This window comes from Ochotona princeps, chromosome 27, assembly GCF_030435755.1.
Source record: "Ochotona princeps isolate mOchPri1 chromosome 27, mOchPri1.hap1, whole genome shotgun sequence".
NCBI lineage: Eukaryota > Metazoa > Chordata > Mammalia > Lagomorpha > Ochotonidae > Ochotona > Ochotona princeps.
The window spans coordinates 22,735,785-22,754,118 of NC_080858.1; the positions used below are offsets into that span (position 1 = coordinate 22,735,785).

The window sequence follows — 18,334 nt, forward strand, 5'->3', positions numbered from 1 at the left end:
TGCAGGCGCATGCTCTTAAGAATCTGGAAATTGAAGTTGCTGGGATCAGTTGGTTAAGTCTTCCCAGCACCTCCAACACAAGGACATTCACCAAGGATTTGGCATCAAGGCCCCAAAGTTTGTTATCCAAGACAGTGAATGTTGACATGGACAGAGTTGATGTTGAAAATCAGGTGGAACTGGAGGAAAATCATGGCTTATTAATCAAGGGTCACAAGATCTACACACACTTGAAGATCTCTCTGCAAGAGTGGATGCAGTTAAGGAAGAAAATCTGAAGCTACAATCAAAAACCATGTTCTTCTTGGACAACAGTTAGAAGACCTCTTGTCAGCTGCTAGTATATTTCAAACAATGGATACAAGAAGCAAAACAAATTAAGGGATTAATATCCCTTCTGTTTCATGGCATTGCTACTGAATCATTTTTCTGTAAAAATTTGATAAATTACAAAATGTACAGTATTTGTATTCATGGCTTCACTGAATGTTTATGAAAATAATGTCAGATTTAGACATAATTATCTGCTTAAGATTCTACATGTTCCTCTCCTGGCATGAATAGCATCCTTGCCTGGTTAGCACACACCATTCTGGCTCTTACTGTTGGGAGCTATAGTCATGCCTGGCCTCTCTGCAGATCAGCTCTCACATGGCTCAGTGGGTCCAGAGACCCAGCCCAGCCCATCCTACGCCCACCCTGGCTCTCATGAGCACCAACAGGCACTGGAAAACAGCCCAGGCTAGCACACCCCAGACTTAGTGCACACCAGGCCGAGGGATATTGCAGTCATGTCCAGCCTAGTTTGCTGCCCCTATTACAGCTCTCACTAACTAGTAGGAACCACAGCCCAGCTAACACATCTGTTTAGCCACCTGACCAAATCTGCTCCCAGCCACATGTCTTGTGTATGCCAGTTATTTCTCTGACCCTGCCTGGCATAATCCATCACCTGGTTTGGTCTTTGCCATCAGATACTGAAGCCTGGCCTGGCCTGACCCACTCTTAAACCCAGCTCTCACCTAGTCTTTCCCAGCTTACCCCCATCCCCCATCCCTGGCTTTCATTCCAATCAGCAGGTGTGATAGCCTAGCCTACACATGCCAGTGTTCTATTTTTGGTCTGGTCTTTCCTATCTGCCCTCCCATCGCCACTATACACCCAATGACAAGTGCAGCAGCTCTGCCAAGCATGACTAACACCATGCCTACTCACATACACACCAGTGGGAGCTATGGCCCACCAGGGCCACTCCCAGACCAAGTTCCCCCATCAGGCCAGCTCCCAGACCCAGATCTCACACATGCCAGAGGGTGCTAGGCCCTTACCTGTCAGAGCCTGCCCCATTTGTTTTGGCCTTTGTGTGTGCTGATGGATGTTACAGCCTGGCCCTCCACATGCCTTTTTCTTGGGTGCTCCTGTGGGTGCTACAGCCTGGTCCAGCCCAGCCTGTTCCCAATCCCAGTGCCCATGAGTGTTGATGTATTCAATTTGTCTTGCCTAGCGCAGCCCATCACCACTCCAAAATCTCAAGCAAACCAGCTGGTATGGCAGTCCCTCAGGGGGAGCCTACCTATGCCCCTCAGAATCTGCTCCCAGACACTTTTATTCATGCTGGGTAGTGTCATGAGCCAGCCTCATGTGGTTTATCTCTGTCCCAACACACTCAATTCCTGAAAGTTTGCACTGCTAACCGAGCAAACAATTCTGGGAGTCACTCAAGCATCCTTGTGACCAGCACGCAGGCGAGACAGTGGAATTTTCCCATGATAGCGTCTAGGAGATGTCGGCCGCAGCAACTACGAGGGTGGGGGCTGAATCCAACTTTAATGTCTGGAGGTGGGCCCTTTGGGAAGTGACCTGATTGGCTTGTTTCATTAGGGGGCAGCTTCAATGATTAAACCTTGACAGTTTTATAAGAGATCAGACAGCTGTAAGCACACACATGCTCCCTCTTGCCTTGAGATGCCCTCTGCTGCCTCAAGGGTTTGCCCATGTGAACACCACCTCCAGCAGCTGTGTGAATAGGGTCCATCCAGGTTGTCCTGGGAGCCTCCAACACCAGGAGCTGCAAGCAAAACAAGACACCTGCCTCTGTAAAATTTACCACCTTGCATAATATTCTGTACTTGACTTTCATGGGAAAAACCCCATCTCTGAAGGATCTTTATTATGATGCTGGATTTCTGCTGTTTCCTTTTTTTTCTTTTTTTTTTTAAAGATTTATTTATTTTATTACAAAGTCAGATATACAGAGAGGAGGAGAGACAGAGAGGAAGATCTTCCGTCCGATGATTCACTCCCCAAGTGAGCCGCAATGGCCGGTGTGCGCAGATCTGAAGCCGGGAACCAGGAACCTCTTCTGGGTCTCCCACGCGGGTGCAGGGTCCCAAAGCTTTGGGCCATCCTCAATACTTTCCCAGGCCACAAGCAGGGAGCTGGATGGGAAGTGGAGCTGCCGGGATTGGAACCGGCGCCCATATGGGATCCCGGGGCGTTCAAGACGAGGACTTTAGCCGCTAGGCCACGCCGCCGGGCCCTCTGCTGTTTCTTTAAAACGCTCCTCTGCCACTGCCCAACACCTCTTGATCCTGTGGTGGCCCCGACTTACATTTCATGCTAAGTCCATGTGTGTGGCTCAGGAGGCTTTGAGGTCAGAGTTCTGGGGCTCTAGCTTTGAGACCCTAAAGGGAGAGTTGGGTCTTGAGAGGGTGACCTCAAATCGGAAGTGCCTGTTGAGCCTTATGAATTTATGACTGGAACGTCATCCAAAGTTCAGACAACAGAGGATCAACGGAGAAGGGAAGCAGAGCATTTACTTCTTTCAAGGAAGAGTAAAAAAAAAGTGGAGGAGTAACTTGGCCATGTCCTTATCTGAGGCTTCTAGGAGGAAGAGAGAGCACAAAACAGCTATGTGGCAACTCCCTGACTCACAGTTCCAGGCACAGCGCCCCTCCCATTTCAAACAGGGGCTTGGGGGCAAAGGGCAAAATGAGTGGAAGTAAGTGCTGAAGGCTTGGCAGGTTACAGTGCAAATATTTGGTTTCATTTCTGCTCACTTTTGTGCTTCCTTTCTGGTTACAAGAGCAGAAGCTTTCAGTTGATGACGCTGAACACTTTCAGTTTCGTTTCCTCTCACTTTGTGCTTCTTATGTGATTAGGAAGGATAGTTAGTCACCCTTGCCTTCATAGGTACTTAAAGGAAGCAAGAGGGGCCAGTACTGCGTTTGTTGTGGGTGAAGCTGCTGACTGCTGTGCCAGCATCCTAGAACGGCAGCATTTCGAGTCCTGGCTTGCTCCACTTCTGATCCACTAGCCTGCTAATGTGTCTGGGAAAACAATAAAAAATATTGTTTCCAGGCCCAAATTCCATACGCATAGGAGACCCAGAAGGAGCCGTCACTACCACAGCACTCTAAGAAGGAGCCCAGACACACAGAATGGCTTCAGAGAAAGGTAAAGTTAATCTGGGACCTGGCAGGTTTGGTGTTATAGAACTCCGTGTGTGTGTGTGTGTGTGTGTGTGTGTGTGTGTGTATGCATGCTCTGCTTATGCTCGGGCATTTTCGGCATTTCTCAACTTTTCTGTGATTAATCAGTATTAACTATAATGGTATTAAGCAAACTGTATGAGGATAGCAAAATATTCATATTTGTGAATAATGTTGACTACCTGAATGCTTATCATGCCAAAATAAATAAAAACACAACAGTTAAAATTTAAGTGAATGTGCCTTGTGGTAGACTCGTGGTCTTGTGGCTAAAGTCCTCGCTTTGCATGCACCGGGATCCCATATGGGTACCAGCTTGTGTCTCTGTAGCCCTGCTTCCCATCCAGTTCCCTGCCTGTGGCTTAGGAAAGCAGTGGAAGATGGCCCAAAACCTTGGGACCCTGCACCTGCATGGGAGACCTGGAGGAAGCTCCTGGCTCCTGTCTTAGGATCAGCTCATCTCTGATCATTGTGTCTACCTGGCAAGTGAACCAGCTCTCACTTGTTCTCCCTGTATTGATTTTTGTTTTAAATCATAAATTCATTGCATTTTTGATGATGTTTGCATAGTTGAGAGGGATGTATGTCCATATTGACCTCCCATTAGGTTGGGGCGGGTCAAAGAAAAGGAGAAAGTGAATGAGAAAATTGCCTGCAATCTCCTTTTTTCTTTCTGTATCTGAGAAAAGTGGGACAAGAAGGAGAGAGAGCCGCTGCTAGCAACTCAACTGCGTCAGTACCCAGACATGGGGGCAGACCATCTGATGGCATGCCAGGGTCTGCCATGCAGAGCATGTTCTGAGGATACTGCATAAGTGGTTTGGTAGTTCTGAGGTGCTGTTGATTTCATTACTTCAAGGTTGAGGAGATCCTTCCAAGGTCCATTGGCTGACATAGTCCACCTTAGAGTTTCGATTTGTCCAGATACTAGCCCGGGTCCTCCTCAGGCTTCAATAAGCCAGTTGTCATGTCCCCCATGAGCATCTGGGAATGTCATTCACTACACAGGCTCAGCAGCAGAGCAGACCCAGTTTTGACACATGATGAGACCTCAGATCTTGTGATATTATCTGTGGTTGGAGTTCTGAGTCCAGTGATGCAGTTAAGAACTTGCCCAAAGAAACCTCACCAGAGGTGACCCCAACCTGATTCCTGTGTGTGCTACCCAGTGAGGGATTCAGCTCAGGCCATCACCCACATTGACCTGTACACACACTGGTGATTGCATTCTTTTGGTCAGTTCTGTCTCTGTCCTTATCTCTTAGGCAAACCAATGGATGCTGCAGCCCAGACCAACCGTGTCCATCACACACTCAGCCCTCATGTACACCAGTGGGAACTGTAGTTAATCAGAGAGACCCCAATCACCCCTACTAGACCTGCTCCCGGGCTTGATTCTTGTTCATGCCAGTATACGCAGCAGACTGGTCCAGTCTATCCCACAATCCATTCAGCTCTCATACACATCAATGGGCATTGGTGCCCAGCTGAACCCCACCAATCCCACTATCCAGCCCACATTCATGTTGGTGCGTGCCAACACCTGTCTAGCTTATCTAGGCCTGCCCCAGACCTGGTTATATATTGCTCACCAGTGTGAGTTGCAGCCCATGAGAAAGGTGCCCATGGTTTTCTCTACTAGGTCCACTCCCATCCGTGGATCTTGCACTTTCCAGATGGTTCTACAGTCTAGTATGACAGGACTTGCTCCCAGTCCCAGCAATTGCCAGCTGATGCTGAGGCAAAGCCTGCCCACCCCACATTTACTCTGACTCATGCCTGCACTAGGTGATATGGTTGCTTAGCCCAGCCTGGCTCTCCCCTAACACAGCTCACATGCAAGCGGTGTTAAGAGGTGCTATAACTGCCCATCCTGGTCTGCCTACAGTCCCAGCTCTCACATTCCCCAGTGAGAACAGTGGCCTAGCAGGGGAGCCCTCACAACTCTTCTGCTGGGCTTGTCCCGAGTCCTAGGTCTTTCGTGTGCTGGAGGGGGCTGGGGCCCAGACTGGCATGTCTTGCCTCACTTTGACATCCACCAGCAGGTGCTACACACTAGCTTGGCCTTGTCTGGCCCCAGTTCCAGCTCATGCTGACAGGTGCTGCAGCCCAGACCAGTCCAGCTACCCGCCAGATTCAGCTTTAATATGAACTGGCTGTTGTTGTGGCCCAACCCAGCCTGTCCTGCACCCATCCTGGTTCTCACATCTGCCAGTGGTTGCCGTGAACTGTTCCAACCTGTCCTGCACCCATACCTGACCCCGACATATGCCAGCAGTTACTGTATTCTGGCCTCATCTGGGCCTCTCCATAATTGGTTTTGGCACTCACCTAGAGGCACTGCATCCTGACAGAGGAGTTCACTAAGCTCCTCCCAGGTCTTGCGTACACCAGTGTGTGCTTGACCCAGCCTTACTTGGCCCACCTCCTGTCCTTTCATGAACAGCACTTTGCCTGGCCAGCCCATACGCATTCTGGCTCTTCTTTTTGGGTGCTATACTCCAGCCATGCCAGATGGACATCTAGATCCAGCTGTCTTGTGGTGCAGCGAGTACAGAGACCTAGCCCAGCATGTCCTACACTATCCAGGCTCTTGTGAGCACCAGTGGGTGCTGGAGCCTAGCCCAATCTGGCATGCGCATCCAAGGTGAGGGATGCTAAACTCATGTCCAGCTCAGTTTCCCAACCTTCATTCCAGCTGTTTCACTCTACTGGGAACTGCAGCCCAATAGGGGCATTTCCTTAGCTCCCCAACCATCAAAGAGCTGGATTGGAAGTTGGGGAGCTGGGACATGAACCGGCTCTGGAAGGGGTTGCTGGTGCTGTGGGCAGAAGCTTAGCTTGCTACATCATGGTGCTGGCTCCTAGTGTTTCTCCAAGACTCCTTCCCAATGACCATCTGCAGTGGAGTACCCCCGTCTCTCTTACCCCTACAGTACTTCTCATAGCTTTGTCGGTGCTGATCTCATAGTGCCTACTTATTGTTTCATTTGATTGTCTTTCTCCCCCTTAAGAGTAAACACTCTGAAGTTAGGGGGATTTTTGTTTTCTATTTTCAAAGTTAGAGGAGTGTCTAGAATTAGTAAGTTCTCTACTCCTGCTTATCATGGGAAAAATAGAAATACCTGTACTTTCTCTCCCTCCTCATGCAAACTGAGGTTTCCCAGGCTCTGGGAGTGGCTTTTCTGTACATCACGGACATGTTTTTGTTGCTTATCTTTTTTTCTTTTTTTAAAGATTTATTTATTTTATTACAAAGTCAGATATACAGAGAGGAAGATCTTCCGTCCGATGATTCACTCCCAAAGTGAGCCGCAACGGCTGGTGTGCACCGATCCGAAGCCGGGAACCTGGAACTTCTTCCAGGTCTCCCACGCGGGTGCAGGGTCCCAATGCATTGGGCCGTCCTTGACTGCTTTCCCAGGCCACAAGCAGGGAGCTGGATGGGAACTGGAGCTGCTGGGATTAGAACCGGCACCCATATGGGATCCTGGCGCGTTGAAGGTGAGGACTTTAGCTGCTAGGCCACCACGCCGCCAGGCCCGGTTTTCTTTTCTTATGTTTAACTAATGTTTTGGGAAAGTCAGATATATAGACAGAAGGAGAGACAGAGAAAGGTCTTCCATTGTTGGTTCACTTTCCAAGTAACTGGCCAGAGCTGATCCAATCCAAAGGCGGGGTCCAGGAGCTTTTTCTGGGTCTGTCATGTGGGTGTAGGGTTCCAAGGCCTTGGGCCGTCCTCGACTGCTTTCCCAGGCCACAAGCAGGGAGCTGGATGGGAAATAGAACAGAGTACAAACCAGCGTCCATACAGGATCCTGGTGCATGCAAAGCTAGGATTTAGCCAGTAGACTGCCAGGTTGGGCCTGGAATTGAACCTGTGAACACATAGGTTTTAACATAAATTTTCTTCACTGCAATGAGCTGATCGAATACAATTAATCTATGAGACAATGGTCTAACCATTTTCTGTTGCGATTGGCAGATTGGTAGCTATTGAGCATCTTGTTCTTTGCAAATAAATTGTAGTTGGGTGTCATTTGACATATCATTTTTTGTTCAACAGGTCCTTCACACATGGATGCCACTTTGGGGTAAGAATGACACTCTCCTGGTGCCAACTTCATTCCATCCTGAATTGGTGGGTGTGGACAAGCTGTAGGATGATAGTCTTTGATGTGTCTCCTTCCTTTGGTTTCTCATTCTTTCTTAATTTTACCTTTTCCAATTTCATTCTCTGTTATTAAGCACTGTCTTGCATTCTAACTTGCCTCCCAGCTATTGTCTGTTTCTCGTCTCACTTAAATAATCACGCATTTTCGTAACTTTGAGTGAAAAATCCGGGGAACCATTTTGTTACTCTGATTTCATCTTCCTCTGATGTACTATCTGGGCATTTTCAGGGCTTCCTATCCCCAGAAGATCACGTCAAGGAATGTATTATCACATGAGGGTGGCAGGTCTGGTCTATGTCATAACTGAGTGTGATACCCATGAGAATGAGTGGAGACACTAGGGCTATATTAAGGTTATACCTCCTCTATACTGTGAAGGAACCCTTGAGCACATCCTTGAGTTTCCCTGAAGTCATGCCTTTCAGACATGCCGAATGAAGTGTAATGAGGACATTGAGAATAACTGGGGCTGCTTTCTGTGACAGTTGAGTATACAGGATTCTAATATAGAAGAATCTGGAGAACAAATCACTGATTTTTCATGCTTTTATTATGAGACAGAGAAATAGGGAGAGCCCCCTCTGCTGGGTCTCTCCCCATACATGCCCACAATGGCTGGCATGGAGCCTGCCAGAGCCAAGAGTTAGGAACTGAATCCAGGTCTTGTATGTGAGTGACAGAGACGCAACTGCTTGAGCCGTGAGCTACTGCCTCCCAAGTTTTGCACTGGCAGGAAGCTGGAGGCAGGAGCCAGAGCTTGGGACCAAACCCAATCTAATCAGGGAAGTGAGCATCTTTCGCTTTTGTGTTAATTTTTAAATACTTACTGATAAATTTTGAAAGGCAGAGTTTCACAAAGAGAGACGAATAGACAGAGAAATAGTGAGTGATTTCACCTGCTGGTTCATGACCCATTTGGCCACAACAGCTAGTGCCGGCCAAGGCTGAATCCAGAAGTTATAAGCTTCTTCCAGGTCTGTGTGTGGGTGGCAGTGGCCATCTTCCACTACTTCCCAAGTTCCATTAGCAGGAAGCAGCATCAGAATTGGAGCAGTCCGGAATATAACCTGATGCCCACATGGGAAATGGTGTCACAGGTCACAGCTCAACCCAATGCAGCCCCACAGTGGACCTTACATGGGGGGGGGGGGCTCTTTTTTTTAAGATTTATTTACTTTTACTGGAAAGGCAGATCTTTCATCCGATGGTTCACTCCCCAAGTGGCCACAGTGGCTGGAGCTGATCCAATCTGAAGCCAGAAGCTTCGTCCGGGTCTCCCATGCAGGAACAGGGTCCCAAGGCTTTGGGCCGTCCTCGACTGTATCCCCAGGCCACAGGCTGGGAGCTGGATTGGAGTGGGGGCACTGGGATTAGAACCAGCATAGGATCCCAGCATGTTCAAGGTAAGGACTTTAACCACTATAATATCGTGCTGGGCCCTCATGGTGGGCTTCTTAAGCACTAGGTCAACGACCTGCCCCCGTTTTCTCAGGCATTAACTACAGAAGCTTGTAGCAAATTTAAGCTTCCACACTTGAGAAAATGCACTGAAGGACTGTGATGGTAACAATTAGAGAACAGTATCTCCAAGGCAAGATAGACAAGTTAGAAAATAAGAAGCCTGAAATACAAAGCTACAGAGTGTAGTCGCCAGAGAGCAGGAGTGGAGAAGAAAAATATTTTCATTACTCCTGTAAAAGAAACTGATCATTCACATAGACCTCCCCAGGGACCCTGGAGACATGGCTTAGAAACAAAGGCTTCCTAAGATGTCATGTGTCCGAGGTGTCTCAGGGCAGAGGGGAACGAGACACGATGTCTCAGCTCCTTCTGAAGAAGGCAAGGCCGCATGAGGATACTCATACATTACAGGAGGAGAATCGAACCCTGGGACTTTGTGGAATCCTTTGAGCCCAGAGCCCTCCGTAAAGAGACCTACCTGCTTTATGAACTCCGGTGGACAAGCGGCAAGATCTGGCGAAACGCCAACAGAAACACCACCCAGCACGCAGAGGTTAATTTTATAGAGAAGCACATTTCTGAAAGACGCATCCGCCCATCCACCAACTGCTGCATCACCTGGTTCTTGTCCTGGAGTCCCTGCTGGGAATGTGCCAAGGTCATTAAGGAATTTCTAAGTCAACACCCAAGGGTGACACTGGTTATTAATGCAGCCCGGCTCTTTTATCACACGGATCCCCAGAACCGGCAAGGACTCCGAGATCTGGTCGCGAGTGGTGTCACGATCAAGATCATGAGCATGGCAGGTAACGTCAACAATGCGGTCATGGTGTATGTGCTTCCTGGTGAGGAGACGGCATATGGTGGACTGGAAATCTCAGAAATGGAAGTCCAAAGTAGGAAGGAATGTCCCCAAAACACAGCTTATTTCTCCACTCCTTTCATAAGGATTTATTTTGTTATTTTTATTTATTTGAAGGCTGAATGACAGATAACATACACACACATGAACACACATAGAAAGACTTTTCCATCTGTGAACTGATTCCTGAAACAGCTGCAATACCAGGTCTGAGCAAAGCACCATAGACCCAAGTATCTGAGCCATCTTCTACTGCTTTCCCAGATTCGTTAACAGGGAGTTGGTTAAATGGAATAGTTGGGACTTGAACTAGGGCTTATATGTGTTGCTAGCACTGCAGGTGGTGTCTTAACCTGTTGGTCTGCAGTGCTGGTTTCTTTCTCGATTCATATTACCAGGGCTCTCGGGCATCTCCACCTGGATGGATTTAGGGAGTCTGATTTATCATCCACAGCAAATAGGTCAAAACCATTACATAGAGTGTACAAGAAGACGTTAAAAGGTTTGCTAGGGAACGTGCTAGGGAGCAGGAGGTGAGTATGGCTCCTCTGCTTGCAACCCAGCCTCTTGTTAATGCATCCTGCAAGGCAGAGGGTGGTGGCTCAGGTGTTCAGATCCCTGCCATCCCAAGGGAGACCTGGATGGAGTGCCAGGTTCCTGGCTGTGGCCTGGCCCAACCATGACCGTTCTAGGTATTTGGGGAGGGAATCAGCAGATGGAAGAGAATTTGTTGTTCTGTTTCTGTGTTGCTCTGCCTTTCAAGTAGATGAAAATAAAGGAATGAACTGTTAAAAAAAGGTTTTGTGGAACAATGGAATTACAGGATCATTTCAGTTTCTTGGATCAAATTGAAACTTATGCATCATTTTTCTCCAGAAAGTTTAAATGAAGACCCTTCTTGTGTCTAGATTTCAAATTGATTTGCACCCAAATAAGTTTATCTTTCATTTTACAGCCCATGATCCTTTTGACATATCTTTGTACTTTAAAGTTGGGTTCTATTCCAGTAATTCACCAATGTTTTTTGCTGAATGAACAAAAATTCTTTTTCCTTAGAGTACCGTTACTGCTGGGAGCAATTCGTCAACTACCCACCAGGGGAAGAAGCTTGCTGTCCAAGGTACACACCTGAACCCATGATGATGTATGCCCTGGAACTCCAGAGTACAATTCTAGTAAGTTACTCTGATACACAATGAAGTGTGTTGTTCAAGCTTCTCTCCTCACTATCTCTTTGCCATTTATATTGAGATTGAACTATTTTACTAATTCATTCTTCTTAGGAATGAAGGTGAGTAAGTGAGAGGGGAAATGCTCTCAGGCGCATAAGGCTCTACATTTTATTATTGTTTTTCTAATGTAAATTCTACTTTTCTACTTTTTCATTAGTGTTACTGTACTACCTACTGGTCTTACATAATTTTAAATGGTTCTTCTTTCCATATTTGTCTATTTCATCTCAATAAAAAAATGTAGATGTCTCCTTTGGATGCCTCTTGACATTGGTCTTCCAGTTGACATTTTTATTTAATATTTTTTAAAAATATCTACTTACATGTTGAAAGGAAGATTTCAATGGGAGTGGATGGAAGTTGGAAAGAGAGAGAGAGAATGTTCCACTCACTGGTTCTTTCCCCTAATGGCTGTGATGTAAGGAACAGACCAGGTTGAAGCTGGGAGCCTAGACCAGGTTGAATCTGGGAGCCTGGAATGTCACCCAGGTCTCCCACATGGGTGCAGGAGCCCAAGGACTTAGGCCATCTTCTGCTGGGCCAGACTGGAGACAGGAGTCTGGAATTCCCTCTGGGTCTCCCATGTGAGTGCAGGCTAAGGACTCGGGCTATCTCTCACTGCTTTCCCAGGCTCTTGAGCAGGGAGCAGGATCAGAACCAGAACAGCCATAACTGAGCTGGTGCCCCTATGGGATGCTGGCACCGCAGGAGGCGGCTAACCTCCTGCACCACAAAGCTGGCCTTGTGGCACAGCCAGTTCAACAGGCTTTCTACAGGAGTGACAGCTGGCATCTTCACTGCTCTGTCTGATGCACTTGGAGCAGAGCTGGGACTCCAACCCAAGGCCTGCAGTATGAGATGTGGCATGTCATAATTCTTGAACCAAACGCCAGCTGAAATGATATTTCAAAATGTTCATTGCAATAATTTTGGTTTTAACATATTCATTGTAAGGATTAAGTATAATTCTGTGTTTTTTTTCTAGAATCTCCCATCCTGTTTAAAGATTTCAAAGAGTCATCAAAATCAGCTTGCATTTTTCAACCTTACTCTTCAAAATTGCCATTATGAAGCATTCTACCTTTTAGCTCTAGGACTATTAACAGCTTTTTATCCTACTTGGAGATGAATAGAATGATTCTTTCTGTTCACACTGTTTCAAGAACAAGCTACGTACTGAAGAATCTAGAAATTGGAGCTGCTCATCAGTTGGTCCGATCTCCTGGCCTGAGGCATGCTTTTGATCCCTCCCTTTCCTGCACAGCAAATGGAAGGACACTCATCAAGTTTTGGCATCCAGGCCCCAAAGTTTGTTATCTAGAAAATGAATGTTGACATGGACAGAGTTGATGTTGAAAATCAGGTGGAACTGGAGGAAAATCATGGCTTATTAATCAAGTGTCACATGTCCAACACACCACCACTTGAAGATCTCTCTGCAAGAGTGGATGCAGTTAAGGAAGAAAATCTGAAGCTACAATCAAAAACCATGTTCTTCTTGGACAACAGTTAGAAGACCTCTTGTCAGCTGCTAGTATATTTCAAACAATGGATACAAGAAGCAAAACAAATTAAGGGATTAATATCCCTTCTGTTTCATGGCATTGCTGATTTTTTTATAAAACATCAATAGACTCCAAAACTTACAGTGCTTGTTTTCATGGCTTCACTGAATGTTTATGAAGATAATGTCAGATTTAGACATAATTATCTGCTTAAGATTCTACATGTTGTGTATTAGCCTATGAAAAGTGTGAATGTATTGTAGAGACTTTATAACTTGAATTGCATAGATTTATGACACTTGAAGTTGAATGTTTTATTGAATTTACCTTCCTATGTAGGCTTAATGCTGTCTTGTATTATAGGCTTGGTAAGAGACCCAAGAAAGATGCGCCATGTTGTGAGAAAGTGACCAAATCATGTCTTGAGTACACAGCTTTATGTCTTTATCTATAATGGTGCCTCTTCTCCACTTGCCTTTTTCTTCCCATTTCTTTCCCCAAAGAAAAGTTTCACATTTACAAAAAGTTTTATTAATTATTAGTCTTCTGTGATAACACTGTGAGTTATAACAGTTGACACCTAACCAAAACACACTGTTTTCTCAGCTGGGGTTTGCCGTTTGTGATATTTAGTAGAAAAGAGAGCATTGCTGGTTTCTCTTGAATGAATCAAAATCAGATGCAAGCTGTAAAAAAGAAAAAGGATTTTTGCTTGAAAGTGAATTGCCAACCCCCCCCAAAAATGTTCTGCACCTTAAAAAAAAAAAAAAGTGAATTGCCAAAAGTATAAAAATCGCTTTTGTACAAGAGAATCTACTTGGTATCCTTAAAGATAAGAGTTCTAGTCACATCTGTGTTTAGAAATAGAAAATCTTGAGAAAAATAAATAGGATATAGAACTACTAGGTAAACAGTAGTAAAACAACTTCAGCAGGTTTCACTCCAGACGTGTGTTATTTGTGTTACGGAGTAGAGGTTTGGGGCGTGTCTATGAAGATGGATTGTTTCACCTCACACCACCTACCACTGGAAGGAAACAGTTACACAGAGTTTGGTTTTGAGGTTTGTTTGTAATTCCCAGCAGGTCAAGTGCCAATTTCCCTGAGTGTATCAGTAGCAGAATCATGAACACACTGGGGCGTTTTACACATGGACTGTTTGATGACCTTGCTCAATGTTTCACCCCGCTTGTACCCCCAGATTTTGTAAGCTTACCTTGGTTTTCAGAGTTCATCATCCTTTAACAATTTTTTAAAATTTAGTTTGTAGTTTGGTAAGGGAATAATCAATGTCAGAAGTAATAAAATGTTCTGGGACAAGAGACCAATGTATATAGCTTATGATTATCAGATCCTGCTACTTTCAATGATGGAATAATCTGTGTTGCAACAAGTTTTCATGAATGAAGAATTAGCTGCATGACAGTTGTACTGCAAACATTGTGCATCCCTTTGGTGATCTATAATTGACACATATTTAGATTGTGTTCAAGTTCTGCTTTGCTGTTTAATAAAAAGTTGTTTTGGTGAAAAAAAGGAGTCTAGAAATTTGCACAAACAGCAATACCAGGGATTGTGTTATCTTTGACCATGTCCCACATTACCTTAAAGTTTTGTTGCTAAAAACAATAGTAAAAATACTGGTAATTTTTATTTTAGGTGAAGTCCATGTAAGTCTAAGCAGTGGGTGGGTGTCTGGATCCCCCAGCCATGTGGCTGTGCTGGAGGAACCCATGCCAGGTCAGGCTTCCTGCTGGGGATCACAGCTGCCTATTCACGGCTGCTGGGCACGGGAAGGGTCCTGGGCTTGTGGTCGGCCAGAGCACCAACTGGCACTGGTTGGCTCTCCAGCACCCCCACGGGGAGCTCTGGGGTCTTGGGGTTGTGGAATTATTCCATAAGGACATCCATGAGTAATGCCACTGTACGTGATAAGTGAGGGAAATCCTGAGGGACATCCAAGGACAAGGCAACTGTACTTGCAGGTAAGCAAGGGAACGGAGACATGGTGGTTTGCAGCGGAGAGACCTGAAGATCTTTATGGGTCAGATTGATGCATCAGCCCACATGGGAGTCCTGGATTGGGCTTAACGTTAGCATGCAACATGGCTGACCACCACATGCCAGCCCACATGAAGGCTAGGGCTGGGAGCCTGTCTATCAGGGACAGTTCCCAGTACCTGACAATGAGTGTCAAATCAGGGGATGGGTCACATTAGATTGAGCCATGACAGGAACCAGCACACAAGAGAACCAGATCAGGGTGGATTCTGTGGGGGATATGTGGGCCCAACCCTCTGGAAGTATAAGTCCTGCTGGTTAGCTTGAGTTGGGATAGTGATTGACTGAGCTAGGCATACCATGGAACTCACTGACACGGGTACTGCGGCTGGGAACAGGTGGACAGGTCCAGGCTGCAGCACCCTCAGGAACACCTAAAAACAGGGTGCGGGTGGGCTGGGCCACACCAGCTCTTACAAAGGCCAGGACAGATGGGGTAGGCCATACCCAGTAAGGGTCAAGCACCTGCTGGCATGCATGAGATCTGGGTCTGGGAATGGACTGAGCTGCAGAACCTGAGAAACTCCCCTATTAGGTTATAGCTACCACTGATGAGCACATGGTCCAGGCCTGGATGTTGGGCAGACTACAGCCTAGCCCTCCCCAGTATGTTTCCATCCCTGAATTTCATGCAAACGAGAAGGTGTTATAATTTAGCCTAGCACAGCCTGTAGTCCATCCTGGCTCCTGCACATGTCAGGGTGCTACAGTTTGTTATGGCATTGCCCAGTCCACCCCCTCCAGAACCAACCCACAACTTTCCAGCAAGTGGAGCAGCCTTGCTTGGCCTGACCCACACCCAGGCCTGACTCACATGCTCAACAGCAGAAGCTACAACCCACCAGGGGAGTTTCCCAAGTTTCCCAACCAAACCCACTCCCAGTCTCAGTGTGTGCCAGTGAGTGCTGGACCCTTACCTGGCACAGTCTGTCCCCTCTGCCTCAGCCTTTGTGTATGTTGGTGGATGTTGCAACACAGCCCGCCCCACACCCTATTCTTGTGTGTGCCTGTGGGCACAGTAGCCTGAACCAGTGTGGCCTGCTTCCAACCCCAGTACCCATGAGTGTTGAGAGGTTCCATGATCATGCCTAGTTCTGCCCGTCACCACCCCAGGTCTTAGGCAAACCAGTGGGCAAAATTGCAGTTCTAAAAATTGAGCCCATATATCTCCCACAATCTGCTTGTTCTCTCTTGTGCTGGTTAGTGTCATGACCCAACCTGATGCTACCCATCCCCTGTTCCAACACTCGCTGTGATCTAGCCCTGCTGGGTAGGCCCCCAGCCTTAGCTTCCGTGTGTGCTCGTGGGTGGTAGTCAGTGGTGGCAGATGCTAACTAGCCCAGCTCAGGTCTCCCACGAGTGGGCGCTTCAGTCTGACCCAGAAAGGTCATCCAGTCTCCTTCCTCCGAACCACCTGGTCTCAGCCCCCTCACTTACCTGCAAGAACAGAGGCCTTGTCTGCGGAAATCCCCCAGAGATCATTTCTCACCTGTAACCTGCTCCCTCAAGTGGTCCTCCCTCCCATACATCCTGTATTCCCTCTCCACACTGGCATGGGGCCTTTCCTTCCCCTTCCCCCATCTGCCCTTGGGACCAAATCACCTACGTGATCTCAGGTCTGCTAAAACAGCCTTGAGTGCAAGTCTCTAGATCCCAGAGCTTGTGGAAGAGAGAGCAGCCCCAGCAGCTGTCTCCACAAGGCAGAAGGAAGCTGCTGGCAGCTCTGTCTCCCAAAATAAGTAATTCTCAAAGAACTTTGGCTTCTTTTTTAATTTGTAAAGATTTATTTGAAGCAATATAGAACAACTAAATAGTAAATTCCATGTTTTTTCTGTCCTATCCACAGCTCAGAGCCTTATCCCTTCAGAACCACCGAGAACCGCTTGCTTGTCAGGATGACCTTGGGAACTCTCCCAAGTCACTTTCCCATGAGGCACTCCAAGGATGACATGACCATGTGCTCTAGTGGGAACACACACATCCTCCAGCTGTGTTCAGGGAGGATACAGAAGAGTGAGAAGAGCTGTGATCCAGCTGCAGAGTACCCATTCTACTGCCAGATTTGAAAGCATCACGCTCTAAGAACCTTCTCTGCTCTCCCCAGCAACAAGGAAGGCGAACAGGGCATGGGAAAGGCCCAGCCTCACAGCTTCCCCGGGTGGAGAACAAGGGCTTCAGCCTGCCTTTTAGCTCATCTACCCTTTACTCAGGTCCTCTGCCGAACCCAGGCCTCGCATCGGGCTTCCCACCTGTTTCCCACCCGCAGCTAACCCACGGTGTTTGGGTCTACACTTTGTTGGTCCTGCATAGCATGTCAGCATGTGTGGCTCCCGGGGGCAGCCCTGTTCTCCCTTGACAATGCAGGGGGACCTTGGGTATGGACACGCTCAGCTCTGCTCTGGTATGCATCACTCTAATTAGACCTCCCTGCTGTGCCAGGGACCAACCAACCCAGCCCTGCTGTGCCTGTGAAACTGTGTGCTCCCACCCCAGCCTCTGGGACCCATTCCCGCTATTCTGTCTCAGTAAGGTCGACCTTTCTGGAATCCCCCTGCAGGTGGCGATGGGGCAGTCTTTCTGTGGTGTTCCACCTGCTGTCAACTCCACTGAACTTTGCAAAGGTGTACACAGAGACCCTAACACCACCTGGGAGCCAATCCATGCTCACAGCTGTGCTTTTTATTCATGAGAAACATTTGCAAAAGACTCAAGAAGAGAAAAACCTAAGGTGGAGATCAGCTTGGGGACCCCTCCTTTCGACCTGCTCCAAGTTAGGCTACAGGTAGGACGTGGTGGGGAGGCACTTTTTGGCAGCTGATGCCGGACTGGCTGCTGGGGGCCTGAGGAGCTTAAGGATTCTTCTGTTGACGCCTTCCCGGCCACTGGCTTTCGCGGGGGTGAGGGGGATGGAGGGTGTCCGGGGGTCGGAGGGAGGCGAAGTCTGTGATCCCAGCCTCCTCAGGCTTGCTTGTCATCGACGGCTTCTATCCCCACCACTCCTGGCATTGAGGGTGGAAGGGGACCTCACTGGGACTGACTGGGGATGGGCTGGGTCTAGGTAGGACTCCTCTCCTGCAGTTGACCAGGTAAAGACTCACGTGTGGGCACACCATAGAGAGTCTTGGGTGGGGCGCTGGCTCCGGGGAGTTTTGTCCAAGTGCCAGGGCGTGGGCAGCCAGAAGGACTCACTCGAGACCTCCCTAGAATGAGCGTGTACGGATAAGCTTCCCAGGAAGGCAAGGCTGGGATGGGAGGCCGAGGCTCAGGTGGAGATGTGCTTGTAGGTGCTGGCAAGGAAATTGGCTGCAGGGCCACAGTGGAGTTTGAGAACTTGGCATCTTGTGGTCAGGTGCCTGGTAGCAAACTGAGGTCTGAGGGAGGACTGTGTAGCTTCTGGGTACTGGGGAAGCCCCATGGCCCACGCAAAGGTGACCTCGTTCTCCTCAACTTCTTCTTGGCCGGGGCCGAACCACCGGTAGGTCCTCGCGGGCTGCACTTGCGGAGGGCCTCTGCACCTGGCCCCTGACGCTGCGGTTGCGCTGCAGGCG

At 47.8% G+C, this 18,334-nt stretch overlaps 1 protein-coding gene and 2 pseudogenes across 1 annotated transcript; all 3 read left to right on the forward strand.

Moving 5' to 3' along the window:
• The first annotated feature begins 8 nt into the window (after nt 1-8).
• LOC101535149 (short coiled-coil protein-like) lies at nt 9-412 on the forward strand (annotated as a pseudogene).
• A 3,010-nt stretch (nt 413-3,422) lies between these two features.
• LOC101520639 (C->U-editing enzyme APOBEC-1-like) lies at nt 3,423-12,403 on the forward strand. Its single transcript, XM_058656073.1, has 5 exons — nt 3,423-3,456; nt 7,558-7,585; nt 9,539-9,933; nt 11,046-11,164; nt 12,207-12,403. Exons 1-5 carry the CDS (start codon nt 3,441-3,443, stop codon nt 12,348-12,350), a joined length of 702 nt encoding a protein of 233 aa, XP_058512056.1. The 5' UTR covers nt 3,423-3,440; the 3' UTR covers nt 12,351-12,403.
• A 142-nt stretch (nt 12,404-12,545) lies between these two features.
• LOC101535403 (short coiled-coil protein B-like) lies at nt 12,546-13,450 on the forward strand (annotated as a pseudogene).
• Nucleotides 13,451-18,334: the final 4,884 nt, after the last annotated feature.

What these genes read in the sequence shown, in the direction of transcription:
- LOC101520639 (XM_058656073.1), top strand. An exon ending in CAAGATCATGAGCATGGCAG is followed by an intron (nt 9,934 to 11,045) that starts GTAACGTCAACA and finishes CTTTTTCCTTAG; the next exon opens with AGTACCGTTACTGCTGGGAG. An exon ending in AACTCCAGAGTACAATTCTA is followed by an intron (nt 11,165 to 12,206) that starts GTAAGTTACTCT and finishes TTTTTTTTCTAG; the next exon opens with AATCTCCCATCCTGTTTAAA.